At 49.4% G+C, this 27,670-nt stretch overlaps 1 protein-coding gene and 1 long non-coding RNA gene across 6 annotated transcripts in view; one reads left to right on the forward strand and one right to left on the reverse strand.

Annotated features, from left to right (window-relative positions):
- Positions 1-27,670, forward strand: part of Kiaa0319 (KIAA0319 ortholog) — a 65,924-nt gene that overhangs the window by 15,890 nt on the left and 22,364 nt on the right. Inside the window, exons 2-10 of one of the 5 annotated variants that reach the window (XM_046452493.2) lie at positions 7,350-7,476; positions 10,857-11,590; positions 11,895-12,081; positions 16,242-16,340; positions 17,753-17,850; positions 18,726-18,813; positions 19,771-19,863; positions 21,301-21,430; positions 25,542-25,758. In XM_046452493.2, coding sequence (XP_046308449.2) covers positions 7,422-7,476; positions 10,857-11,590; positions 11,895-12,081; positions 16,242-16,340; positions 17,753-17,850; positions 18,726-18,813; positions 19,771-19,863; positions 21,301-21,430; positions 25,542-25,758 — 1,701 coding nt within the window. In that variant the 5' untranslated portion in view covers positions 7,350-7,421. The other 4 variants (XM_058582013.1, XM_058582014.1, XM_058582015.1 and 1 more) reach the window with 4 other exon arrangements.
- LOC131424467 (uncharacterized) lies at positions 8,046-11,024 on the reverse strand. Its single transcript, XR_009227510.1, has 2 exons — positions 10,895-11,024; positions 8,046-10,438 (listed from the first exon to the last, which is right to left on the reverse strand). It is a non-coding gene; the product is annotated as an uncharacterized LOC131424467 (long non-coding RNA).

Consider the following 27,670-nt stretch of genomic DNA (forward strand, 5'->3'; position numbering starts at 1 on the left):
AATACTAAGATCAAAAGTTCAAGGCCAGTGTCAGCAACGTGGTGAGGTCCTAAGCAATTTAGGGAGACCCTGTCTCAAAATAAAAAATTGAGAAAGGAAAGGCATGCGCTCAGTGTCAAATTGCCTGGAGTTAAATCTCTAGTATCAATAAAACAAAATGCATTCTTGGATTAAACATCTGCTTTATTTTAAAAAACTAAAATTTCTAACATTAATAAATGAAAAATTATGAGCTAGAAGTCAAAATATATCAACTTATCTTTTAATTGGTCCCTTTCCTCAGGAAATCTACGATTTAGTTGAAGAGAAAATATCCATTCACCTCAAATAATCAAGGAGGCATATGCTAGCTCTCTTACAAACGATTTCAGAATTCTGACCACTCTGTCAGTTTAAAAAATCAGCAGGATGTCACAGTCTGGGCCTCAAAGTGTTTGAAATCTCCATAAAGCAACTGTTACCTACAGTATGTGACTTTATTTGGCCCCGAGAATTTTGCAACCCCCAGACTAAAAAGCAAACAAATCAACAACAGAAAGCCACAGTACTTGAGTGTCTTACATAAACTGGAAAAATGACATGTGCCCGAGCAGCCTGTGCACACCTCCCAAGAGAGCTGTGGCCTTGTCATGTCCCTTAGCTAAGAAGACTGGCATCTTAGAGAGTTTGAGATGAGCAGGGATTTAAATGAGATACAAGTTTATTTCAATCTTAAGCAAATTCATAGTTTGACAGTCCAGGGCTGGGGGCAGTCCCCACTGCGGAGACCAGGCTTCCTTCCCAAGGCCTTTGCCTAGTCCAGATGCCTGCTGGGCACTAGTGCTGTTCTAGGAGGCAGGACGAATGAAATAAAAGGCTGGAGCAAAGCTTCTCTCAGGAGTCCTGTTAGTGGTTCCTTCAGTAACTGATTGGCTGGAGCTTAAAGGAGGAGTCACTCTAGTTACCAGGGAGCAGTGAGGTCTGGGAAATGCAGTCTCTCAGCTGTCCCAAATAATTGCGTGTCATTCCTGGAAGTCACCTCGCCTTGTCCTTGAGTCTTTCCTCCTGCATCCCGGCTCAGGTCCTGCCGGGGGAAGGTGCCTTCCTTCCTGTCCAATGCGTCCCTGAGTTTTGAGCTTTTCTGAGCCCACCCTGACCCACCCCGACCCACCCCATCTCTGGGTCGTAAGGAAGGAAGGGAAGGGGGAGGGTTGGGGTGAGGCTCCCTGATTGGTCCAGGGCCGCACCAGACTGGGAGCTCTGAGGGAGTGAGGGTTGGGAAATGGAGCCAGCCAGAAAGGTCAGCTTTCTGACGTCTTCTGGCAATTTAAAAAATTGTTCTTATTATTTCTATTAAAGATTTTTTGATGCCGGAATTGAACCAGGGCCTCACACATGCTATAACTCCAAGCCTTAGTGATTTTTTGAAAAAGCTGTTATGTCAGGATGATCTAGTAAAAATATCTAAGCCTTCCTTAGATAAGAATATGGTATTTTAATATACAAAAGTCAGATGCATTTGGTTTACTAAAAACAAAACAAATAGAAAATACACATGAGAACAGGCAGAGAGAGGAAAAGGAAAGCGCATTCACTAATCTCCCTCCTCTCCCCCTGGCACTTCCTCCAGACCTTCCCTTCACAAGGTCAGTCCTGCAGAAGGCGCACAGGGACATTTGTGACATTTGTGACACTTGGAGCTTGTTCAGCCTGATCTTAAAAGCCCTGTTTACCACTGGATTCAAATTAACCTTTCATCAAAATTGTTAAGCAAGACAGGCTTTCTATGGGTTTCCAGAGGGCTCTGTCCAGAGAGCAGTGCCTCACCCCAGGGACGGAAGCAGGGAAGGTGACCTCACTCCCCAGAGCCTTGGGAGGCTGGGGAGCTACAGGGCAAGCTGGGGTCTAGTGTCTAAGAACTGAGGAGCTCAGGGTCATTCGTGCTGCAGGGGTCAACAGCACTGCCACTGCAGGGAGAGTGGTCACTGCAGACCAAGCGAGACAACAGACACCAGTACAGTTTAAAGGTACTCAATATGGACTTCACCAGCAGAACACAAGAACCGGGCCTGAGGGAGTAGCTCAGTGGTGAGCGCTTGTTTAGTATGCACTAGGCCCTGGGTTCCATTCCCAACGTCACCAAAAAAAAATGTAAAATCTGTAAACTATTCATGTTAAAGGGATTTTTAATGTGTATTTTTTTATATTTAAATCACACATAATAATTGTGCATATTTATGGGATATGGCATGACTTTTTTTTTTTTTTTGTACTGGGGATTGAATTTAGGGACACTTGACCACTGAGCCACATCCCAGCCCTATTTTATATTTTATTTAGAGACAGGGTCTCACTAAGTTGCTTAGTTACTTCACTTTTGCTGAGGCTGACTTTGAATTCAGGATCCTCTTGCCTCAGCCTCCTGAACCACAGAGATTACAGGCGTGTACCACAGCACCTGACATGACATTTTGATATATAGATACACAATGCGTAATGATGGGATTAGGTTTTATCATTCCTTTGTGTTGGGACATTTAAAATTCTGTCTGCTGGCCATTCTGAAACCTTTGATTAATTGCTGCCAGCCTAGTGACGGGACCTTTCATAGCAGGTAGTACTTGTGCCCTCTGATGAGAGCAAGTCTAGAGCCACGTTGGCCGGCCTGGGGAGCCTTGGACCTGGTCCTGGGTGGGAGCTTCTGCGGCTGAGCCTGACAGTTTGCAGGAGGGGGCGTAGACAGGCTGTCCTCCAGGTGCAGTGTGGTTGTGGAGTTCGTCCTAAACACCAGGCGACCCTCACAGGCGGTGGTGCTGGAGATGTGGCCACAGCCCATTTGGCCGTGCTGTGTGCCTCCCGGTCCATCTGCCCCAGGGGCGCTTTCTTAATCTGGCTGAAGGTAACGTGTGGTCCTTCCTCGGCGACCACCCCTGTGGCTGGTGGCAGCGTTGCCCTCATAAGCCCAGCACTGTGGGCCACTGGATAAATCTCATTCTGGCTGGCGGGCAGCTCAGGGGTAGAGTGCCTGCTGCCCTGTGCAGGGCCCTGGGTCTGATCCCCAGCACAGGCCGGTGACTCTGTGTCTTGGTTAACGGCCATCTCCCCTTGTGTCCCCTTCCCATCTCAAACCACCCTTCTCTCTCTGGAAGGGAGGGAAGCAGCTGGTGGCAGATTCTGCTGCGGGAGCTCTGCTCACTCTTCACACCCTTGCTTCAGCTTCTCAGAGCCGCTGCTCCAGGGCCTCGACTACCCTGGCAGGGGGCCTGGGGCCTGGGGCCTTCCTCCCAAGCTGGCTGAGGTCACCCGCCATTGCTCCCTCCTGGCCCCTTGCCTGGCTCGGCCCCATGATTGAAGCCCCACAGGCCCCTTCTGTTCCCCAGGCACTGGCCAGTGTGGCCGTAGCTGGGCAGCTGCGCTTCGAGTGGTCAATGGCCAGACTCCGGCCCAGGGGACATGCCCATGCTTTGCTTCTTGATGAAAACCCTAAAGCAAAGGTGCAGCAGCTCCAAACACCCTCTGCCAGAGGCGGCCATGCTGCGTGTCTGTGAGGGCCTCGCCCTGTCTGGCTGCCTCCTGCCTGGCCACCAGCTGACTGCATGACCAATGGGGAGACCTCTGTGGTTTTTCCCCACTGCTCCTCCTCCAACAGGGCACCTGGGAGTTCTCAGGAGTACTGAGATGCTTCTAGAAACAGGGGTGAGGAGACTTGTCCTCTGTGCACACCTGGGGCTGGAGAGGGGACTGAGGGGTGAGTGGGGAGAGACCCAGGTGAACCAGAACCAAGACCCGGTTTACCTGAGCAGCAGCTTGACCTCCCAGCAGGTTCCAGAAACTTCTCTCTAGATCTCTAGGACTCAAGCTTGTGCGTTTCATTCTGAGATCCTAGCAAGTACTCAGAGTCCCCAGGAGTCCAGAGAATGGACTCTAGACTCCCCACACTGGGAGGCCCATTAACTTACTTTTTTTTTTTTTTTTGAGGGAGAGAATTTTTATTATTTTTTAGTTTTTCAGAGGACACATCTTTGTATGTGGTGCTAAGGATCGAACCCGGGCTGCACGCATGCCAGGCGAGCGCGCTACCACTTGAGCCACATCCCCAGCCCGCCATTAGCTTAAGATAATCATCCTATGAGTTGTGAAGATCAGACTGAGAAAGGTGCCAGGCAAAAAGAGGATGCTAAGTATGGCATTTAGCCAGATCCTGTCTCAAAATACAAAATAAAAAGGGCAGGGTGTGGCCAGTGGTTAAGCACCCCTGAGTTCAATCCCTGCAAACACCCATCCCCCCAAAAAAGAAGGCAGCAAAGGAGAAGAAGAAATAACCCTAAGGAGGCAAAAACACTGTCAAACCAGGACACATTTCTTTTTCTTTAGAATATCTATATCAACAGAATGACAGGAGGGTATACTTAGAAACATGTTTATCATAAATCATTTTTGTGCACATGCATCGCCAGCTGGCCAGACTGGGTTCAAAGGAGCTGGCTGTATGAATAACTATGAAACACGAAGAAGAAACCACAGAGCCCACAGCGTAAGTTTCTAAGGCAGGACAGCTCGGTGACCCCAAGGGTCAGCTCCAGTGCTGGAAGGAACAAGAGAGGAAGCACACCCCAAACCCCTGTTTTTATTTAGGGGAAAGTCATTTGAGAAAGTTCCACCCAAATAATGCAAGGGATTGGGTTTCGAAGGGTGGATTCTCGCTTGGTGATGTCTTGTGGTCAGCAGATTGACCGATATCTTGGAAAGCCGCACCCATCTCAGGTGCTGTGTGGGATCACAGGCAGAACGAGAGAAAGGGCACACATATGTCACACAGCCCAATCAGGCAGTACCACCAGGCCAGTCCCCTCATATACTCACATACGCATAGCTCACAGACACAGCCCTTGGGTGGCTCACAACACGCATGTATAAAAGAAGATGTAAATGACATAAATTAAAATATTCTGGTATAGTAGCACACGCCTGTAATCCCAGCAACTCAGGTGGCTGGGGCAGGAGAATGGCAAGTTCAAGGCCAGTCTCAGCAACTTAGCAAGACCCTGTCTCAAAAATTAAAAAGGACTGAGGATCTAGCTCAGAGGTAAAGCACCCCTGAGTTCAATCCCCAGTATGAATCATTCAGTCCCCAGTGTGAATAGATGTTCCTAGCTAGGCCTGGTGGTGTGTGCCTGTAGTCCTGGCCAGGGGGCAGGTTGAGGGAGGAGAATTGCTTGAGCTCAGCAGTTTGAGGTCCACCCGGATTCCATCTCAAAGAAAAAAAGTGTGTGTGTGTACACGCATGCACACACACATTCTTAATTTCTGCCAGACATCTTACCAATTCAGTTACTGGAGGAAGTCCAAGGAGTTCCAAAGGGGGACCTCAATCATAAGGAGTGGAGTTCTTAACAAATGTTGCAGAAATGAATTCAAGGATGCCTCAGAGACACAGAAATTCATTTAGGAAAGCAAGGAACACACATGGAAGGGAGAACGTGGACCATGTGAAGAGTGGCAGATGGCTGGGGATTCTCAGGTTTTTCTTTTAAAGGACACTTGGAGAGAGGGCTCGGGTGAGGAGGTGCCCGGAGCTGGCCTGGGTCTGATGGTCAAGGTGGTTCATGGTGTCTATTCTCTGGATCCTCAGGCTGGTCTCCACTACCTGAGGGGTAGGTGTCCATCCCCAGGGCCGCAGATGCCCTTGTTTACCCATCCCAGAGAAGAGCTTGGAGGACTCAGCGGAGAGGGTTGGGCATTTTATTACTCAGTCCTTGGCAGTGGCAGCAGGGTTCAGTGGAGGCCTCACCGTGCCTACCGGCGGGGGCTGCACCGAAGAGGCCGCAGGCCCTAACAGGTGGCTTGCCGCAGATGTTCCAGGAGCACACTCCTTACTTTACAACCAGGGTCAGTCTGTTCAACTCCTCTCCTAGACTGGGGAAAAGGGAGGTGGCCAGCCACCTGAGTCCATTCTCTTTGTTACCACATTCTCTAGGATCTTCTTATCTCCTGGCAAGCTTTCCTAGGCACCTGTCAGTGTTTAACCCAGTAGTAGATAACACTGGAAGGATTTTCTTAAAAAATCCTGTCCTTGCTTAGTCTGTATTACCTGTGCACGAGGTGATTTGTGTAGGTGGGTGAATCTCCACTACCTCCAAGGTTCACAGAGAATGAGAGGCCTGGGAGGAACTGGCTTAGGGAGACTGAGGATGGGAAGGCATGCAGACCTCCACGTTAAAATCTTATTTCCTTAACTTCTTTTGCTCCCTTCCTACCCACCTTTCACTTCTTCTGTCCCACCTCAGTTACTATGGCCGGCCACACAGAGCTGCTTGGTGCTGGCAGGAGCTCGGGCGGGCACAGCGCTGTGTAAGAGTGCTCCACTTTTGCTGCTGTTGTTGCTGCAGCTGGGAATGGAACCCGGGGCTGTGAACTTGCTAAGAACTTGTACTGAGCTACACCTCCAGCCCCTTCGTGTGGTTTTGGAGATGTTCTTCCAAGCCTCAGACACCCATGCTGCATGGTTCACGTTCACACACAAGCCACAGCATGTAATCCTGCCTGTCCCTTGGCCAACTGCAGCTGTAAGACATCTGAGGTCAGAGGTGGCAAAATGAGAAAGTATTTACATGCTAGAATTGAAGAAATGGAGCAGTATGATTTGTGTCATCATCTCACAGGTCTGGGCTGTGAGATACCGAATACACAAGTGGAAAACGGCCAGACCATATCTAAAAGTAGGACCTTGAGCCATAACCTGCAGCAATAAACTCAACAAACCGGCCACCCAGGAAGCGGCCTGCTATCAGCAAGACTTGTAGGAAGCCAGAGTGCTATCTCTAATAATTCAGGAAGCTAAACAATAACTTCTGCAACAATTAATCCTACATGGCCAGGACTCCATCGGTGACTGACAGCTTCCCTGTTTTTTATGTCTTCTTCCAACTCAGGACCGACCTGAGAAAGCCACCCATGTTCCCTGCTCCATCACATGGGATGCCACACTTCTAGGTAGCTGTGTGCTGTTTTTGCATGTCATGCCAGCAGCTTCCAGGCAGTGCACACTGAAGCTGTTCCCCTTTTCCACCTTAAAACCTTCCCGGTCCCCCGTCTGCATTCAGTGTGTGCCAAGGTCCTTTGATGGTGGCCGGGTCCTTTGCTGTACAAGTCTGAGTTCATTGCTTTGCGCTTCTCCTTTGGTGGGTTTTTGCTATTTCCACAGCCCACTGAGGCAGGCTTCTTGGAACTGTACTCACCCTTTGAACCAGCCCCTCTGGACAGATGGCTGCCTGGAATGTGACTCTGAGGGAGTTTGGGCCAGCTTTGTTGTTTGCACACTTACCTACTCTGTTCTTCCTTCCTGTCTCTTTTCTGTTTTCCCTTTGAAGACCTAGAGGCCAATCTGGCTGTACCCGAGTTGCTGCCTCTGAAGGCTGCCATCACCCTCTGCGAGCTGCGGGATGACGCCCCCTGCAGTTTCACTGGCTTCACTGCTGCTGGTGGTGACCCTGGCAGGTAGGAGACCAGGGCTGGGAGCTTGTGCCACTGGGCCTTGTCTAAGTAACTCAGGTCCACTCAACACCAAGGTGCGGTGTTTTTGCTTTCCAGTAGATTTGGTTTTTGTGTAAAAAGCAGACCTTATGCATAAGTGGTTTTCTGAAGGGATTTCTTTTTCTTGGGCATGCCAGGCAAGCACACTACCAGCTTGCATCCCTGATTTTATAGAAACTGGAATTTAAATTTTTTATTCTCATGACTATTTGGTGGGAAAATAAAATCACATTTAATATATCTTAGGAAAAATTTGTATTTGTAGAATTACAAGACTTACATCATAGGTATTTCTGGAAGTATCAGACTCTTTTTTTCTCATAGGTCTTTATTTTAATTATACTCAATTTGCTTATAGTGGATGCACTTGCACCATAAAATCATTGGAGAGTCTCAGCTCTGATGGCCCAGGACACCAGCCGAACCAGGGAGAGGGCACCAGGGGTTGAGGATGGAGATACACTGGGAAAACTTCTGCCGCAGTCCGGCTGCAGCAAACTAAGGGGGGTGACGAAAAAACTTGTGTAGATTGATACAGCAGGAGTGGAAGCCGTTTATTGCAGGACAGGAGCAGTATTTATACATTCCACACAGCTTATCTAATTAGCATAAACTAGATACATCAGTCAACCAATAAGGAATCTCCACACTTAATGGCTTGCTTTTGTTACTTCTCAAACCACTCCCTCTGGCATTTTGCCAGGCACCATCCAGACTTGTCTACGAACTCTAACTCTAACATTCCCCTGGCAAAATGCCAGGCGCCATCCTGACTTGTTTACAGACTCTAACACTGTTCATTTACAGACTTCGTCAACCATTGTGAGGCCATGGTGAGGATAGCCTGAGACCCTTGTCCTGGGGCCTGCACTCCAGGTCTGCTGAGTCAGAACTCCTAGGGCATGGCTCAGAGATCTGGGGTTTCAGCTAGCACCTGGCGGTGGTTCAGAAGACCTAAATTTTGGGAAGCACTATTTTAGATGATGCAAGGGCCACTTTGGAAAGTTCTGCCCATCATGCTAGTTTACCACCCCCATCTACTCCTGTCACCGCTAGTGTGCAAGATAGAATGTTAAACATGCTCTGAAAAATACCTTCGTTAATATTAATGTGTAGACATCCATTTTTAAAACACAAAGGAACATTTTCCCATTCCTTTTTGTTCTTTTTTTGAGACGACAACTAAGTTAATGAAATTAATGATTGTAGGGTTCTATATAATTAAGACCAAATAGGTTTTAGTGAGATGCTAGCTCTGTCTGCCATTTTCTTTTGAGGTACCGTCCACTAGTTCACAAATTCAGTTCCTAAGTTACTGAGTCCCAATAATGTTATCTGCAATTTGCCTTTGTTAAATGCTAACCAGTGATTTTATTGTCGACAATCAAATGCCTACAATGTTCATGGATTGGGTTAGGATTTAAGAGCATACAATTACTGACAGTTCCTTGGTTCCAGGAATTTGGTGCTCCTTCAGTCAAGTGTGCTGTAAAGATGGTAAAGTGATTATGAAACTTGAACAAAGCAAAAATGATTTTGTTGTCAGCAGCCACCTTCCTGATTTCCTTATTTAGCAGTAATGTCTCTGCTTAAGTTTTGCAGAATATAGGAATGGTCTGCCCCGTGGCCTCCTCCCGCCCAGTTGAAACTGGCTAAGCTTGAGTTGAAGACGTCTTCCACAGGAAGTTCTCTTCACCCCTATAACTATGTGTGCTCCAAGGTCACAGCTTTCCCTATGTGGTGGTTCCTGTGACGTAGTTTAAAATTTGGCTCTTGAGCTTTCTGGGAGCCAAGGCCAGAAATGAACATGATTTTTCTCTGAATCACTTTGTCCAAAGGAGATGACCCAACTATTTCTCAAGGAAACTAAAGCATACCTTGGCATTCATGTGTGAAATAATGGGTCTAGCTTGGGTCTTCATTTAAAGGCCACTCAGAGATGCAGTGATACCTCTAAACACAATGGTTTTGAGAGTGGAGTTGGGAGTGGGAGATTCTCTCTATTCTTCACCTCTCATCATCTTTGATCTTGATGAGATGCTATTTTGTGATACTCAGCTGGAGTATATCACTACTTTCTCCATATCACAGATGAAGCTCTTTTCTAGAAAATAAAAGGACAAAACTATTTGGATGATTTTAAAGAGTAGACTTATGTTTGAGAAGTGCCACTTCATTTTAGTGTGTTGCTATCTTATGCACTGGAGAAGAAAAACATCTAGGATACCTAATTCGTATTAAATTAGACTAAACAGGAATGGAGGTGTAACTCAGGGGCAAGGCCCTGGGTTCCATCTCCAGTGCCAACAAATAAACAAATAGGACTAAATAGTATTTTCATAGAGTCAAGGTTTGGCTTTGGGTTATTTTAAAACTTATGGTGTGTGCAAGGAAACATAAAAATAATTCCTAGGCTGTGTATAGCCTTTTACACTATTTCCAGTTAGAACAACCTCTGACATTCCTTCATATGAAAAAAAAAAAAACCAAAAACTCAGTTATTTAAAGAATCATTAGTGATGAACCTAACTAGGGAGGAAACCTCTTGTCATTCTGAGTTCTGCAGCAAAACTTTAATACAATGCTTTTAAAATTGTGTGTGGCAAGGCCAGTTTGTGTCCAATCTGTCATGGACTGATTTTTCTGTAAAATACCAAACAATTAAGAATACAAGGGAAGTGATTTTGCCCTTGAATTTCAGGCAATGACACCTTTCTATAGAAGCTTCTCAAAGCTGGTCTGACATGGAGTTGGTGGGAGTGAGTTATAGTAGACCACTTCAGTAGTGTCATCGCCTGTGGTGGTTACTGCCTTCTTCTGGTTATTGAGAATCTGATTAAGACTACTTGGTTCTAGATATGTACAGAGAACAACCTTTTCTCAATCTTGGATATTTCTCTGTTGACTGATCTGTCATCAGAATAACCTGTGAAATTTAAAAAAGAAAAAATCAATTGCCAACTGCAACCAAAACCCCAAAGATATGATGCTGTTCCCAGAAGTAAACCTGTGTGACTTAATTTTACGTGAAGAGCAAAGTATTGTGAATGATGTAAAACGATATGCACGTGGAGAAGAAGGTTTCTGCTCACTGAAGGGCATGGAGTCGTGAGGCGCTGGAAGACTGCGTGGTGTGTGGATAGGGGGAAGGGCCTGCGGACGGAAGGTGGAAGGACGAGGGGCGGATGGGTGGGTGAGTGGAAGACGGATACGTGGGGGAAGGTAGCTAGCTTGGTGGATGGACTGTCATGTTGCAGTGGTCTTTCTAGGAGACGGGGAGTCCCGCTTCCAGAGTGGCATGCCTGCAGGGCGCCTCTGTCCTCACTGTGCACTGCCTCCTGCAGGTGGTGCCTGTCAGCAGTGCAGCCAGGGGAGGACCTACCCCAACGCCGTCATTCCGGCCAACCTGGAAACCGTCAGAATCGTGCCAGTGCCTCAGACCTTCTCCCTGGGGGCCTGCACGGCCGCGTGCTGCGACCTGCCCAGCTGCGACCTGGCCTGGTGGTTCGAGGGCCGCTGCTTCCTGGTGAGCTGCCCGCAGGAGGAGAACTGTGCGCCCCAGAAGACTGGCCCGCTCAGGTCGTACCTCGTGTTTGTGCTCAGGCCCGAGGGGAGGCCCGCGCCGCTGCTGGACTACGGGGAGAGGATGCTGAGCAGGGCCGCCGCCGCGGGGGCCTGGGGGGACCCGGCCGAGGGTACCAGGGAGGACTTGCCCCTTGGAGGCCAAGGCCAAGGCCGGGGCATGGAGGGGATGGCGGGGATGGCTGAGCCCTCCGATGACGACGGGGAGATGGAGCCCAGTCTCCTGCAGCCCAGCCCCAAGCAAGGCCCCAGCGGGAGCGCCGAGCCAGCGGCCTGGAGCCTGCAGCCCGGAGGCGACGGCCACAGCCCCGCGGCGTCCTCGGAGAAGCCGCGGGACCCGGAGCCCCCCTCGCGGAAGGACTCGGCCGGCTCCGCGTCCCCCGAGCACAGCCGGGACAGCGGCGATCCGCCTCCCTCGGCCGCCACGCCCCCTCCCGGCCGGGCGCTGGGGAAGGGCGCGGCTTCTCTGCGAGCCCGCGGCGACGCGGGGCGCGAGGTGGGTGTGCGAAGGGCGCTGCGCGGGGCGCGAGGTGGGTGTGCGCGGGGCGCGAGGTGGGTGTGCTCGGGGCGCGAGGTGGGTGTGCGCGGGGCAGGCTGCGCGCGTCGCCGGGCCCCTCTCGAGGCACCTGCCTGGCCTGGAGCAGAAAAAGTGACCGTCTCGCGGAGCCTTTCAGAGAACAAACCCTCTGCCCCTTTGCGGTGCTTCTGTAACAGAAATGAAAGTTGGTGACATTGCGTTGCTTGAGGAGTTCGCTGGTTTATCAGACTTTTTTTTTTTTTTTTTTTGAATGATCTCGCAGGTGCTAAAGCCTTCCCAGAGTCCTTCTGCCAGCCTGGGGTTCAGGCCAGCCGCCCTGGAGGAAAGCTCTGCTCCCACAGCCACCCCGCAGAGCGCAGAGTGCAGCATCCCAACCGTCCCCAGTAGTGCTGTCCCTCCTGGGTCCACTCCGGGGCCACCCGTATCTCCTACCGCTGCTCCCAGGACAGGTAATCCCAACTGGAAGGACTGTGCTGACACGTGGTAGAGTACGGCAGCTCAGCTTTTAGAGTTTGCTGTTTCCTCCAGGCTTGGCTGGTCAGTCAGGAACTGACTGGTGCTGGCAGAAGGTAAGGTTGGTGTGGATTCCGTCCCTGATAGTTGGGGGGAGGGAAGGAGGGCTCCCTGTCCAGCAGGTCAGCAGTGGCTCCAGTCCAACTTGTCTTAGACCTGACTAACAAGGCCCTGCTGACTCGTTTTCAGTGCCCTGAGCCAATGATACTCAACTTTGATGTTTTTTTATTGACACCTCTTTACCTTTTTAATTTACTTTGATCCTGAGGTTCAGAAAGAGCTAATGGTGGAAGAGAAGCTGTGTGGAATATGGAAAAGGAAACTGGCCTTGGAATCAGGATCCTTGGGTTCTAACAGTCCTACTGTCAATGTAAAATAAACTCTGCTTTTAGGAAATAAGAAATTAGTTTATTTTGAGTCAAATATTAGTGGCCATGGCCCAGGAGCACAGATTTGGGTCACCCTGAATGACATGCTCCTCCATGAAAGAGATTAACCTTCATAGCCAAAGCACAAAGAAAACGATAAATCAGTGTATTAATGAACACTGGTGGGGACATTAGGTAGGTGGCTACAGTAAAGCAGAAAAGCTTGTGACCAGAATTTTAGAGTTAAGGCCCAGCTCGGGGATCTCAACAGACTAGATCCAGCCACCCATCTGAAGGACCAATCCAAGAGCCCATCAGTGCAAAGACAGGGAAGGAATGTGTAGCCCACCAGAGACACAAGGAGACCCACATCCTCAGTCATGTCTTGCGGGGGGAGCATAGACCATGGATCAGAGTACTCACAGTTAAGGAGTCTTGGTCAAACTGTTACCGCCGGTCATGGTTACGAGTTCTGCTCCCTCAAATGTTGAAGTTTGAACATTAGAGAAGCACGCCGAGTCAGGCATAGAAAGCAGGGTTTATTTAAAAAGGGGTAACATGGACTTCTCCCTGGAGGCAGAAGGGGCCACAGCTGGTGTCCTGGTATCCCAAGAAGGAGGTGTTCTGCCCTTTTCTATGTCCCAGGCTTCCTCTGTTCTCCTGCCTTCTCCCTCTTCTCTTTCTCCTTCCTGTGTAAGTGACTAGGCCCAGGAGTGCTCAGTGGGATGCCCAAAAGGTGGGGAACAGGTGGGCTGCAGGGGGAAGGGCAGGATGGAGCAGCCCAGGACACATTAACAACCTTCTAGCTCCCTGTAGGGAGGGGCAATTCCTGGGACAGGTGACCTTAGCAACAGGTTGGAGCAGGGACAGGTTCTGGATAAGGGTGGAGGAAGGGCTCTGAAGGAGTTAACGTCTCAATCCCTCAGGGGACAGTCTCCAACTAGCTGGACTCACTCAAATTGGCCTGACTGGATCTGACCTGACTCCATTTACCTACCTATACCGCCTGTCTAATTCTGGCTTCAAAACTGTTACAAAACCTCGATCAGTGTCCCCAGTGCCAATCCAGTCAGGAGGACAGGATTTTAACAAAAAGGAACAAGGAGTTTTATTGCTTTACCAGCCAAGGAGAAGCACAGGGGAGTTCTGTGCAATTCCCAGGGAACAGGGGTTTTTAAAGAGGTGATTTAAAGCGTACATCCATGTGTTCCCCATTGAAGTTGTAATTCACTTGTTAATTTGGGAGATCTCAGATATTTCTGAGATCTTCTAGTGCCATCTCCAAAGTCTGGATTACTTGTTCCTGTGGTGGGTGAGTGCTCAGGACAGATAACTCTGTCTAGGGTGGGGAAGAAAGGTAACCCTGTTTCCCCTGAGATTAGGGAGGGGCTGGGAAAGAGGAAGAGGAAGAAGCACATCCATTTAAAAATTAAGTCCCAGTGGCCGAGTAGTAAGGGTTAATTCAAAACTGGCCTGGTTGATTATTATCCCAGGGTTGGTGGGGGGAGGGTGGCTGTTGCCTGGTCAGTAGAGATATTTGTCCATCTGACCTGTTGTTGTGGAATCTAAGCTGATGGCAGGACAGAATGTCTTAAAGCAGAAGGGACAGATTCAAAATGGGGATTGTTAAACCATGAGACAAAGACCACCGACTCCAATTTAAATCCACTTAAAGCAAGCTTGTAATTCCGACCGGCCGGGGCTGTCTCTCCCGAAATCCGTGTGAACAGAAGACAGCACCCCAGCTCTCTAGGAGCACAGCTTTATAGCAAGGAAATTGCAAAAAGTGTGTGTGGGGGGGGTGTCTTGAGAACCTACAGATAACAGGATTTTGACAAGCATAACACAAAGGCAGGTAGTAGGTTAATGGTCTAAATGATTCAGCACTTAGGGAGTAAATTTAGGTCCCGACGTCAGAATTTATGAGGCGCCACTAGAGTTTCAGAGAGGGTTGTTATCTGGTCAGGGAAAGCCAGGCATGAGTGAGTTCAAGGCACGGGCAGGCATTCCAAGCAAGTTTAGAATAATCGCAGTAATTTATAGTAAAGCCAACATGAACTTTTCATGCCTTTGTGACGAGGTGGCTCCCAATCTTAAGAGGGAATTAGGCTGGGGTTATCAGGATTAGAGCCAGGTATGGTGGCTCCCACCTGTAATCCCAGCTACTTGGAAGGCCAAGGCAGAAAGTTTGCAAGTTCAAGACCAGCCTCAGCAACTTATAAAGACTCTCAAATAAAACATAAAAAGGACTGGGGATGTGGCTCACAGCTAGGGTGCCTCTGGGTCCATCCCAGTACTCCCCTCCCCTAAATGGAGGGAGAGATGCTTGAGTTTTTATCCTGCTGTGAGTTCCCCATCAGGCACCTGCGCCCAGCTGCAGGCCCAAGAGTCAGTGCATTTGGCAACAGCAGCCTGGAAGTCCTTGTTACAGTCCTTCTTACAGGTTTCAGATGTTATCTGAGAGCAAGCTCAGCTTAGGGTCCGTGGGGGCTAGAGGTCTATTAGCTCAAAACCATTCTGAGAAGTTCACTAGTCAGGAGAACGTGGGTGGTACACAGAGGGTGGAAGTAAATGGCTGTATTTCTCAAGGGACTGGCAACCCAAGGAAACTGTGGCTCCAAACCTGCCGCGTTCCATGTCTGCACAGTCACAGTGGCCCTCAGCCCAGGCCATGCCGTCTGCAGGATCTTTAACAGAGGCCATTTCTTCAGGGACCTATGGCTTCACACTGCCATGTGAGGTTGGGAGGATTACACGGTTTTTTGGAAGCCTTTGGAGCAGTGCTTGGCCCAGTTCAATCTGGTATTGAAATCGGTATATCTAATTAAATCCTGGTGGACCAATAAGCATTGGCTAGTTATCCAGGTGGCCCCGGACAGCTTGTTGTGCCTCTCCGGGGCTCTGTTTCCCCACTGTGGGACAGGGGGCCTGGACAGTGAGAGTGACAGGAGGGGGAGCCCGAGGAGGGCTCCAGGCCTCTCAGTGGCTACAGCCTCCGGGGCCTGGGACTGAGGGCCGAGGGGGCCTGCCTGAGCTCCCTGTGCCTCCAGCGTCTCCCCGTGGCTGAGACTTCTGGTGAGGGCTCAGATTTTGTTTTCACTGTTTTTTTTTTTTTTTTCTGCATTGTGTTTTGACCCATCAAAATGTGGTTTGTGAGTGACACTAGTGTCCAGCCCAGCAGGCCTGCAGAACCATGGCAGGACACAGTGGGGGTAACCCTGGTGCCAAGCCCAGGAGCACTGTTCCGAGTGCTGAGCTGGTGCCCTGTGCTCCTGTTGGAGCCCCTGTCCCGGCTGCTTGAGCTAAAGTGGCCTTTTCATATATCGAGGCTGCCTGAATTTCCTCCTGGCTGCCCAGAAATGCGTGTGTGATCTGCGGCTCAGGAACGCTCATGACTACTGATGGGGAGCCCAGGACAGCTGGGGCGGTGGGAGACAGACCCACTCCGCAGCCTTCGCCTTGTTCAGAAACTCACTCAGCCTGACCGTCCTCTTCCCAGCGCCAGCCCACCTGGATGGCTCTGACTCACAAAGTCTGTCTCGAAGCATGGCAAGGGCACAGTTCAGTTACTAACCAGGGGGCAAAAGTGACTTCCTTTAAAACGATGAAGCACGATTACAAAACCATGTTATTTTGTTTTATTGAATCTAAGAACAAACCTGTTGTGGGGCAGGGACGGGAGTGGGCACATCATGTGAGGGCATGCATGGTCCCTGGTTTCCTTTCAGTGGAAGAACTGTGGGTGTCGGCCGGAGACAACCTGGTAGTGACCTTGCCCCAGGACCGGGTGGAGCTGAAGGCCTCCGTGGTGCCAGCGCCACCTGCAGGTGAGTCTGACTTTCCTCTGTGACCTTCCCGGGAAGGGCGAGTCGGGGTGGGGGTGGGTGTTCTCCCGGAGCAGGTCTTTACAGTTGTTTTCACAACTCTGGGCAACAGCACCAAGCAAGGTTCTGAGGGAAGACTAGGATTGGATGATCATGAGCAAAGAAGTTTCTTCAAACAGTTTTTTTTTGTTGTTGTTGTGGGGGTACCAGGATTGAACTCAGGGGCCCTCAACCACTGAGCCACATCCCCAGCCATTTTTGATATTTTATTTTGAGACAGGGACTTGCTGAGTAGCTTAGGGCCTCTCTAAATTGCTGCCTCAGCCTCCTAAGCCACACCACGGCCCGGCTTCAGTCTTGAATGGAGTAAGAGATTACACGCACTGCATAACCTTTAATTGCCCAGGATGGAAAACTCAGAACACCATGTGAGAGCAGGGTGTCAGGTAGCAGAGCTCCATCTGTGGGGACTTATGGAGCCCAGGAAATTCCCCGGGAGGAGGGAGGCAGTGTGTGACCAAAGGTTTGTTTGCAGACACCTCATGTCAGCTGTTCAAAAAAAGTCCAGAGTACTTTCTGCAGGTGTCCAGAGCTCTGTTGGCCAGTGGACACTTGACCTATCCCCAGGTGGTCAAATGCCCTTTTCCCTAAGGTAACTCCTTCTTCAGGGCTTTGGCTGTTTGTCATTCAGTTGGGTTCCTTTGGCTCATTCTCCCATCACATGTGGCTGGGATTTTATAAGCAGAGCGGATACCTCCTGACATGCATTTCAATCCTGAGAGGAGGTACCTCATTTTTTTTTCGCATATCTGAAGGTGGGAGATGGCTTTAGCTTAACCTAGAGATGTCCAGTTCATTCTCATATCCTTATATAAACCTTATAAAGATCAAATGGGCTGAAATCCCCTTGCCTTTTATTAACAGGAGAGAAAGTACAGTGTACTACCCTCTTAAAACTTACAGGGAGGATCCGACGTAGCACCTGGAAGGAAAGGCTAGCAGAGAGATCGGGGAAGGTTTTTTTCTTTGTAGTTGTTTATTGTTTTCTATTTTCTAAACTTTCTATAAGTTATGTTTTTATAATAATAAAAAAAATATTCCCATTAAGAGGATGAACTGCCAGTCACGGTGGCTCACACCTGTAATTCCAGCAGCTCAGGAGGCTAAGGCAGGAGGATCTCAAGTTCAAAGCCAGCCTCAGCAATTTAGCGGGGGCCTAAGCAACTCAGCAAGACCCTGTCTCTAAATAAAATATAATATAAAAAAAAAAAAGGGCTGGGGGTGTGGCTCAGTGGTTGAGTCAGGGTATGAGGTGTCCACACTCCTGGGCTTATGGCTGTCTCCTCCCTCTCAACCCAGGTTATGAAGTGACCGCCCCAAACCTATAACTGCTCCTATTTCTTATTTTCTCTCAGAAACAACCTACAAGTATGAATGGAGCCTAATAAGCCACCCAGCAGATTACCAGGGTGACATTGAGCAAGGTCACAGGCCGACTCTTCACCTCTCCCAAGTAGGTAACTGGACCCAGTTGGCACTGTCTTACCTGTTGAACCCAGATTCAGGTCTCAGGCAGAGGCTGAGATAGCAGAGCTGCCGGAGCCCATCCAGAAGGAGGACATGCAGCTTAAGCCATGCAGGTAGATTGGGCAGATGGTTACATAAAGGCTTTGGCTAGCATATCTGCTCAGGGGACAGGCATTGCCCGGCGCCCGCTGTGCAGGGTTAAAGCCTGCGTCCTGATCCCGCAGCTTTGCGGCACAGAGCCACCTGTCCCCTCACTTCCCAGTCAGGCGTTCCTCAGAGGTGCCCGTAATTCCACTGCAGTCCCAGATTGCTTTGCCTGTGGGACATTGCTCTGAGATAAGGTCCCCAGGAGGAAGCTGCCCTCTTCCTGACTGACTGATCCTGAGACCTGGTTTCCCACAGAGGACCCTGTCGTTGTCACCTCCCGAGACTACACAGCTGAAGTTGCCACACCCCTTATGCCACCTCTTGTCACTGAGCTCCATTGCTTAGTGTGCTCCCCAGACCATCAGCGGTTCCAGGCTGGGGACCTGGGTTAGTGGGGCAGTGGCCGGTTCCGTCCCCAGCTCTGGGAAAAAAATAAAAGGTGCATGATTTCCATGCATTTGAGATCTGCTGCCCCCGGCTGGTCCATCTCTACACTCAGGCCTCTGTAGGCCTGTGCTGGCTGTAACTAAGCGAAAGGGCCATCCAGCTGACCTCCATGTCCTGGAGTTCAGGTGGCCACCAGACGGCAGTCTCTGAACAGACGGGATGGGGGCTTTCTCCTGAGCCCCTCCTTGCCACACCAGGGATATTCTAGCCCCTCCAGGGGGCATCGGCCAGGGCTGGGCATGCTTCCTGTGTGACTTTATGTTGCAGTTGTCAGCAGGACTGTATACCTTCAAGGTGGCCGTTTCTGGTGAGAAGGCCTCTGGAGAGGGCTTTGTCAACGTCACTGTGAAGCCAGGTAGGTGTGACGGATGGCCTGCTGCTCTGTGGGTCATCTTGATTTTGGCATCTGGGTGACATGGCCTGGAGGTTTCAACTTCTACCTTAGGCTCCATGATAGGAAGGCATGTGAGGATCCCAGGTGGCTGTGTTTTTCTACCGTCTGAGGACTGCTTAGTACCTGCTGGACTCGCAGTTAGGCCTGCTCAGTCCTGAGGGGTGGCAGTTGGACCTCAGCCTCCTCTCTGAGCTCCGTCCACTCCCCTGCCCTCCTGCCCCCGGGGCTCGGCTTCAGCTTGGGAGCAGGGGTGTTTTAAACACATCCACTGGAGCCACCTACCATGTTAACCACCTATACATGTTTCCAGTCGGGGGACAGGTCTGCCGTGGGCTTTGTGTCCACTCCTGGGCTGTAAGTCAGGGCATCCATGTGAATCAGAGCAGGTGGCCTTTGCCCTGGGGCCACAAGTGGCCTTTGCCCTGGTCAGTGAGTAGGCCACAAGCCGGCCTTCATCCTCCACCACCCCTCAGCAGGGTGGGGTCTCAGCCTGCGCCACAGAGCTCTGCCAGGTCCCCTCCTCCCTGTCCCAGGTCGGCAGCTTGCCTTCTGCCCACTCTGCATGATCTTTATCATAGCTGGAGCATGGTGGTGGCTTTGGGTACCATCAGTCAAAGATCCAAGACGCAGCCAATCACAGGAGCTGAAGCCGTAGTCTGTGCTGCTGCTCTGACCGAGGGACCCACCCCGTGTCATTCTTCCCTGTCTTGCTGGGCCTTGGTCACAGTTAGAAATGTGAGCTTGCAGAGGACACTGACATTCACAGGAAAGTTCTAAAGCGTCAGAACGTTCTCTAGGTTGAGGCCTGCGGGGAGACGCCCTCTTGGCAGGGTAAATCAGGGTAAAAAGCCGCTGGTCGTGTTGGGTGGACCTGTGCACGCACAGCCTGGGCTCAGGGCTGTCTTTTCTATCTCCCAGCCGGAAGAGTCAACCTGCCTCCAGTGGCTGTTGTTTCTCCCCAGAGACAGAAGCTCGCTCCGCTGACGACAGCAGCGCTCATCGATGGCAGCGGTGTGTGTCCCCTGATGCGCCTGGGTTTCGCCCCCCACCCCCAGGATCTGACTGTCCCTGCAGCAGGCCTGGGGACTTAGCCAACACGTGATGAGTGTGTCCTCCTCTAACTTCTGTTACAGCTCCTCAGCTTTGTCCTCACTGTGTCCTTGTCTGTGCTCCCTTGCCCTTCCGCTGTCACCTTGATCTGTAAGGAACTTCTTAGGGCCAGCTGTTTGACCTGGACCTAAAGCCACTACTCAAGAGGCTTCTGTGGATGTGTGTGACATATGTAAAGAGTAGTTGGAAAACCACTTTAAAGTAGCATGAGTGGGCTGCCATCAGTGAGGTGGAAGTGTCCCTTGCTGATGTGACTAGGGTTCCTTCTCTCTAGTGGAGAGGCCCCAGGGGGTTACAGGTGGCCACGCAGATAAGAAGAGCCTGGCATGTGTGCTCACTTGCTTCACCAGACTTAGTGTGTGTGGTATGTGCGTGTCATGTCACTTGACCACAAAGCTAATGCAAATCCCATGGGGAGCTGTCCTGGCTGCAGGGAGAAGAGCCAGGGCCGCTCCCTTCTCCTGGCCTGCAAGGGCGCAGAGATCACGCCCACCTGACCCTTGCATCTGTCCAGATGGGCAGGTCCACATTTCCCCTTGCGACATGAAGATGAGGCATATTTTAAATGGAAGTGTTTCCATGAGAAGACGCCTCGAATTTTGATTCAGTGCAGCTTAGTTACAAGAAATTAGAATTATTCTGCCACATGAACCTGTGGTTTCCTTTAATGAAATGGGCCCCCTGCCAGGTCTTGCTTTCTATAATTCCACATGAAACATTTTTCTGTGCTTTAAGTGGGAACTTCTCATGCAGGATCAGACCTTTCTAGATTCACGCCTTAATAATGCCTGTAGTGAAGCTTTGTCTGAATGACAGAGAAGCAGCTCTTCACACGGTCAGCATCAGGGGATTCGGAACCCGTGAGTGGGGTCCCTCCTGCAGGGGACGAGGGGAACCAGCCTCTCCATGTGCTCTGCTCTTCACACCTGTTTTCTCAAAAAGCAACACTGTCACTGTGCTTCTTAAATATTCATATTGTGGAAACGTCCTCACTCGGATCTGCCCAAATCCAGGAGAAAGACAGAGTGATAATTTAGGGAGTAGGAAAATGGTCCTTTCTAATACATAATATTTGTCATTGAGCTCTATGTAAGAGTCTCATATAAAATGAATTTAAAGGGGTCTGGGGCTGGGGCTCAGTGGTCAAGCGCTTGCCTGGCATGTTAAGGCACTGGGTTTGATTCTCAGCACCACATGTAAATAAATAAAAATAAAGTTCTATCAACAATCAAAAAAATAAATTCAAAAAATGAATTTAAATTTGGAATTACATAAGTCACAAAGTTTATGCTTTACTATTCTTGGGTTTCATTCTGGTTTCTGCTTTTGACCTTTTAGGGAGTACAGATGACTCTGAGATAGTGAGCTATCGCTGGGAAGCAGTCAGCGGGCCCCTCGCGGGGCAGCACCTGTCCGACGCCCCCGTCCTGCGCGTGGCTAACCTTGCTCTTGGCAACCACACCGTCAGGCAAGTGGGTCCTGTTGCCATTGTTCATCGCTTCCCAGAACTTACGTTTTGACTGCCTCCTTGAATTGAAGCCTAAAAGTTGCTGTGCTTTTTATCCTGGTCCACAGGGGAGGTGAATTTGGTCTTCTCGGGGTTCTGGTTGGCGCCACCGCAGGCTGATTCTCCCTGATTCCTGTGACCTGTTCACTGGAAGTGTTTGGTTTGGGTGTCAGCAACTGAATGGGGACTATAACAGAGCACCTTTTTTGCTCTGTTGAGTTACAAAAAACAAACTCTGCATCTTCAAAGTGAGGCAGAGTTATGTGATTGTTAATTACATGGCTATTTCAATCTTTCCTTCTTATGACTTTCTAGGGTACAACTGAAGTAAGGTGAACTGCACATATTCAAACTGTGGAACTCAGTGACTCTTGGCCCATGTGCACATCTGTGAAGCCACCACCCTGATGGAGTCAATGAGCATTTCTATTGCCCCCAAAGCTCCTCTTGCCCCTCCAGGCAGCCACTGACGGGCCTCCTGCCACCGTTGACCTTTTGCATTCTGTAACTTGTGTCCCTGGAGGGCACCGCAGCTGCTCCTTGCCTGCGCTGAGGCTGACCTGTGTTATCTGCATCACAGGGTTCCCTTGCCTTGGCTGAGTCTATATGAGCGTAGGGTGCAGGAGCGAAGGAATACCTTCCAGGGTTCGCTGTCGTCAACTGACAGATCAGACAGGAGAAAAGGCCGAAGGCTTAGTAATGTGCAGGGGAGGACGCTCCCGGCCAGGAGGAGGGGACATGGAGGGAACTCGCCCACTCAACACTGCTCAAACTCTGGCCCCTTTGCTAGAGGTGAACCACTTGAGGCTCCTGGGCGATTCTTCGGGGAATGCGTGATGTGGGGACTGCTTCAAGGGATGTCCATCAGAGTGGGCTCACTCCTCAACCTTCCTCTCTGCCGTGGACAGTTGGGTATCAGGGTGGGGAGGGAAGGCAGGTGTGTTCCTTGTGGTAGGTGAGGCCTCAGTGCAGATGAAGGGAATCCAGAGAAAGTCTTTCCCTTTACATAAAATTGTTCAGTATGCCCCCCAAAAGTCATATATTGGGGTATTATCTTCTGAGTCCCAACAATAGATATGCCATGATTCATTTATCCATTCATCTACAATGGACATTTAGGGTCTTTTTTTGAGAGGACCTCACTACATTGTCCAGGCTGGTCTTGAACCCCTGGGCTCAAGCCATCCTCCTGCCTTAGCCTCCCAAGTATCTGGGATACAGGTGCACCCCACTCCACCTGCTGAAATCTGGGTTCTCTGTGGCAGAACAATTATAAATAAAGCTGCCGTGAGCATGTCTCTGGGAGGACACAGATTTGCATTTCGGGGATGGAGACTGAGAGGCAAACGGCCAGGAGGGGAAGGCCGGCTCAGTGCAGTTCTCTTTCCCACAGTGGCTCTGTCCTCTGACCTCCCGGGAGTTCCGTCTCCACACTCGTCCCACCCCCCACCCGTCTCCCTTGTGACCCCGAGACTGTGCTCCCAGTTATCTCTTTGACCCTATTGACCGTTTGCTCACTTAGCTCTTCTCTTCTTGATTGGAGCAGAATTTCAGTTGGCTGCATGAGGTGTCCCTTCTGCTGCTTCCCAGCTGTTAGACCTAGAGCCGTCCCCATGGGTCTGCAGACCTGGAGTCCGGCTTGGTTTGGGGTCCTTCAGAACCTGCTGGGTTTTATCTTTGACCACAAGGTCCACAGAGGAACTCCAGAGTCTTGCAGGCTTTGCACACAGTTGAATCAGTTTGTGTTTTAGTTTATTTGAAATGTCAGCTTAGAAATCATTCATCCATTTCACGTTTGGATTGCTAAAAAGGAAAGAAGGAAGGACAGAAGGAAGGGGAGGAGAGGGGAGGGAAGAAAATAGCAAGCGCTGCCAAGGGTGTGGAGAAGTGGAAGCCCCAGGGCTGAGGGGGCATGTCCGCCGGCAGCTGCTGAGAGCATCGCGGCTCCTCCAAAAGCTGAGACAGAATCACCCATGACCTAGCGGTTCTGTCTCTGGGCCTACACCCAGGGACCTGACAGCAGGGACTCCAGTGTTCACCACAGTGTTGTTCACAATGGCCGAGAGGCAGAGGTGTCCTTGCATGGAGCAGAATTTCAGGTGGCTGAAATTTCCATTCATCAACAGATGAATGGAAAAGCAAAATATGAAATATGCACATGCAATTGAGGGATATTCAGCTTTAGAAGGGAATGAAGTTTAAAAAACAGGAATGAGCCTGGTGTAGTAGCACACGCCTGTAATCCCAGCAGCTCGGGAGGCTGAGGCAGGAGGATTGTGAGTTCAAAGCAGCCTCGGCAATTTAGTAAGGCCTAACCAACTTCGTGAGACCTGTCTCTGAATAAAACTAAAAAGGGCTAGGGATGTGGCCTAGTGGGAGAGTGCCCCTGGGTTCAAACCAAAACAATAAAAACATAAACAAACAAACAAAAAACCCAGGAATGAAATTTGGATAGATGGTACAACATAGATGCCAAGAGCATTACGCTAAGGGAAATAAGCCAGGCCCAAGGACACAGAGGGACGGAATCTGATTTCATGTATCTGGGGTGAACTTCCTCATGGCTTCTTCATGGTATCTAAGTTCACAGCCCCTTTTCTTTTTAAAAAATTTTTTTTGTAGTTGTAGATGGACATTTGTTTATTTTTACGTGGTGCTGAGGATGGAACCCAGTGCCTCACTCATGCTAGGCAAGCGCTCTGCCACTGAGCCCCAGCCCCAGCCCCTCACAGCCCCTTTCTATTCACAAACAAAAATGTTCTTCTCTTACATGGATCAAGACATATGGGGTGTTTTGCAACCTACCTTCCATATTTTCTTCTAACAGTTCAAAATTTTGAATCCTTCATGTTCAAATTTTGATCCATCTGGAATGGGTTGTCTCTCAATTGTGGTTTTCCCCACCTGGGCATTGGTACTACTCATTGTCCCTCTGTCCCTTCCCACTCTGCAGTGCACGTCTTTCCTCTAGCAGATGTCCTCGTTGGTGGGTCTGGTTTGGGCTTTCTCTGCACGTTGGCTGCTGTGGTGCTACAACATAGTAGTCCTTTATGAAGTCAGCCTCGTCATTCCCTGTTTAGTGAACATCTTTACGGCTACATTTTAGGGTATCAGTGAAACTTCTGGGTCAGAGTTGTGTGTGTTTACAGGTGTTTGCAACATTATAGACACATTATCAACCACTTTTTTATTTGAGGATTTTCCAATGTGGACTTGTGGAAAGTTTCTGATATAAAAGCCTAAGGAACTTTAAAAAAGTTATGATTAAAATATTTCTCTATCACTTTAGTTACTTATTAGTATGAAATTCATACATGATGAAATGGGAGTTTGGACCTTGGTTGGAGAGAGCGGGTGGGCAGCGGGAGAGGAGGCCCAGGATGCGCAGGCCGAGGGCACCTCCCTGAAGCTGCTTCTTGGTCTTCATCCCCACATTCCTGTTCACCCACCTAGCCCTTACCACTGCCCAGCCACCGTCATCCCCCAGGAGGACGAAGTGGCCTTTGGGATATCCTGTTCTTATTACTACATTTCCAACTAACTCATTCCATCAGTACAGGAGGGTCCACGCTGGTTTCTTTTGGTGGACTGAGCATCACTTTGTATTTGAAAGTGTTGAGTCCCAACATTACCTTGCAGAGTGTCCTGAAAACACTTATCATAAGCTTCTGGAAAAGGGTTGAAAAATTAAAGAGCTTCCTAGCTGAAAATCCAAGAACGGTCCACTGTCCCCCAGTGCTCTAGACTGAAGGCAGAACTTACCTCGGACGCCGTTCTTCTTAGTCTCAGCTGTGGGGAGCAGCTGCTCTGGCCAAGGGGCCTCTCCACCCAGCATCCCAGCCGCAAGGGAAGCCCCTACACTTTGACATGAGAAGATAAACAAAGATGAGTCAACAGGAAGAAAAGCAGGCAAAAACATCCCTGAGTCTGTGTGCTTCTTTAAACTTCATCCTCATTTCTATTTGCCTGTTCTGAGCCGTTCTGGAGACTGTGCCCAGGAGCAGCTGAGCTGGCCACTCATGTCCAGGTGTGCAAGCTCTTGCAGAGTCACAGCCTCCTCTCCTTTCTGTAGGTTGACCGTCACTGACTCTGATGGAGCCACCAATTCCACCACTGCCACCCTGACCGTCGGCAGTGCTGTGGACCACCCACCTGTCGCCAACGCAGGCCCAAATCAGACCATGACCTTGCCCCAGAACTCCATCACTTTGAACGGAAACCAGAGCAGTGATGATCACCAGATCGTCCTCTATGAGTGGTCCCTGGACCCCAGCAGTTGGAGCAAAGAGGTGGCCATGCAGGCACGTTCTCCACCTGCTCCTGACTCTTGGTTGTCTGTCTGTATCGTCCATCTCTAGTGTTCTCTGTGTTTATCTCTATTGTCCATTTCTATCATCTACATCAGTCCACCCTTATCAACTGCAGCATCTGTGTCACCTGTCACTATCATCTATCTATCCATCTATCTATCTACCTTACTCCCCCATGCATCCATCCTTCCATCCATATTTTATTTCTACCAATTGAGTCTTGGTTTGGGGCAGGGGCAGTTAGGTCCAGAAAGTCTGCTTTCATAAGTGTGTCTGTTAGACTACTGCACTGTTAGAGGAGCACCTAAACTCCCAACCCTTCCAAGTTCACATCCTTTCCTCTCAACCAAGCCGTCCTGTGTTGATGGCTAGATCTTGAGGTTAATTTGGGTTCAGTTTCCAGTACTGGCTAAAGAAGAAAACAAAAGGAAGGATGGGCTATTTTGATATTTCATATTTCCTTGGTTAAGAGATTCTTCCAAATTTTCTTTTACATAATTATTGAGCCTTATGTGCCCAGAGCTAATCCCTCAGAATCCACCCCCCACCCTGGACGTGTAGTGGAGGGAAGTTACGGGGGCTGGGTCCGGCTCTCCGAGTGAGTCTGGCTCTCCATAGCAGTGCAGTGGCTGCACACCCCTCTCTCCCTGCCCAGAGACTGGCCACAGGAACATGTTATTGCCACATGGTTGATTAACATGTCCCAAGGCACGAGCTTCGTACCCGCTGGGGCCACCACAAAGTCGAGTTCTGAGAACCAGACCCTTTTGCATGGCCTGAAAACCACACCAGGCAGCCTGCTGAGGCTGTGTGGCAGACTGGGGAAGGGAACTGCCGGTTCTGCAGAGTTTCTTTGTAGACACTTTGCTCAGGCAGGCCCATGGTCTGCTCAGTTCCCGTGTGCGTGAACATCTCTCTGACCATATCAATTTTGAGCCAAGTACTAGAAGTTATGCTTTTTCTGTTGAAATTTTCAGAGAAATGTGCTTGGCCTGTTTAAAGTAAAGGGTCTGTGGGGGAGTCCAGAGGCAGGGCATGGGCTTGGCGTCCACAAGGCCCTGCGTCGGTTGATCCCTAGCACCAGAAGGGGAAAATAGAGGAAAGCATTTTCTTTTAAAATTCTTAAGTGTTTATGCATTTCAAATTTCAGAATACCATTCCTTGTGATAACACAATTGATATTGTATCAACTTTCTTTATCAATTTTCCACCTAAAACCTCAAGAAATACAGACACATTGATATTTAGGCAATTCTGGGATATTTAAAATTAAATAAATTGAAATAGGATTAAAGTCAAAATTCTTTTCTGATGCCACAAACTGCAAATGTAAGAATAACTGAAACTATTACCAGCGACAACACAGCATCATGCACATGCCAAGCCCCTGCTCTACCGCAAAAGGACTTTCACCTGCAGGCACCGAGTGTGGCTGAGAGCATGCCTTTTGAAAAACGGTGTTGCTTTTGTTTGTTTATGTTTTTTGCCTTAATGTTAAAATTTATTTTTTAATATTTATTTTTTAGGTGTAGTTGGACACAATACCTTTTATTTTATATATTTATTTTTATGTGGTGCTGAGGATCAAACTCAGGGCCTCACATGCACTAGACGAGCGCTCTACTGCTGAGCCACAACCCCAGCCCCCAGATTTATTTTTGATTGCAAAAGTAATATATGAATTGCTTCTTACGGGGAAAAATTTAAAAATCAGCTCAAATAAACTCGGATAAGGTGAAAATGTATATTGACTACCACTCTCTTACAGGTCCCCTATTAGAGGCCATTTCTTTGATAAGTTAAATGGGTGCGCTTCCAGAATCTTCTCTATGTGTTTGTATGTGTGTGTGTGTGTAGCGATACTATCACAGTGTATACAATGTCTTTTTTT

Source organism: Marmota monax, unplaced genomic scaffold (assembly GCF_021218885.2).
Source record: "Marmota monax isolate L192 unplaced genomic scaffold, Marmota_monax_Labrador192_F-V1.1 WCK01_AAM20220418_F8-fsc00141, whole genome shotgun sequence".
NCBI classification, from domain to species: Eukaryota; Metazoa; Chordata; class Mammalia; order Rodentia; family Sciuridae; genus Marmota; species Marmota monax.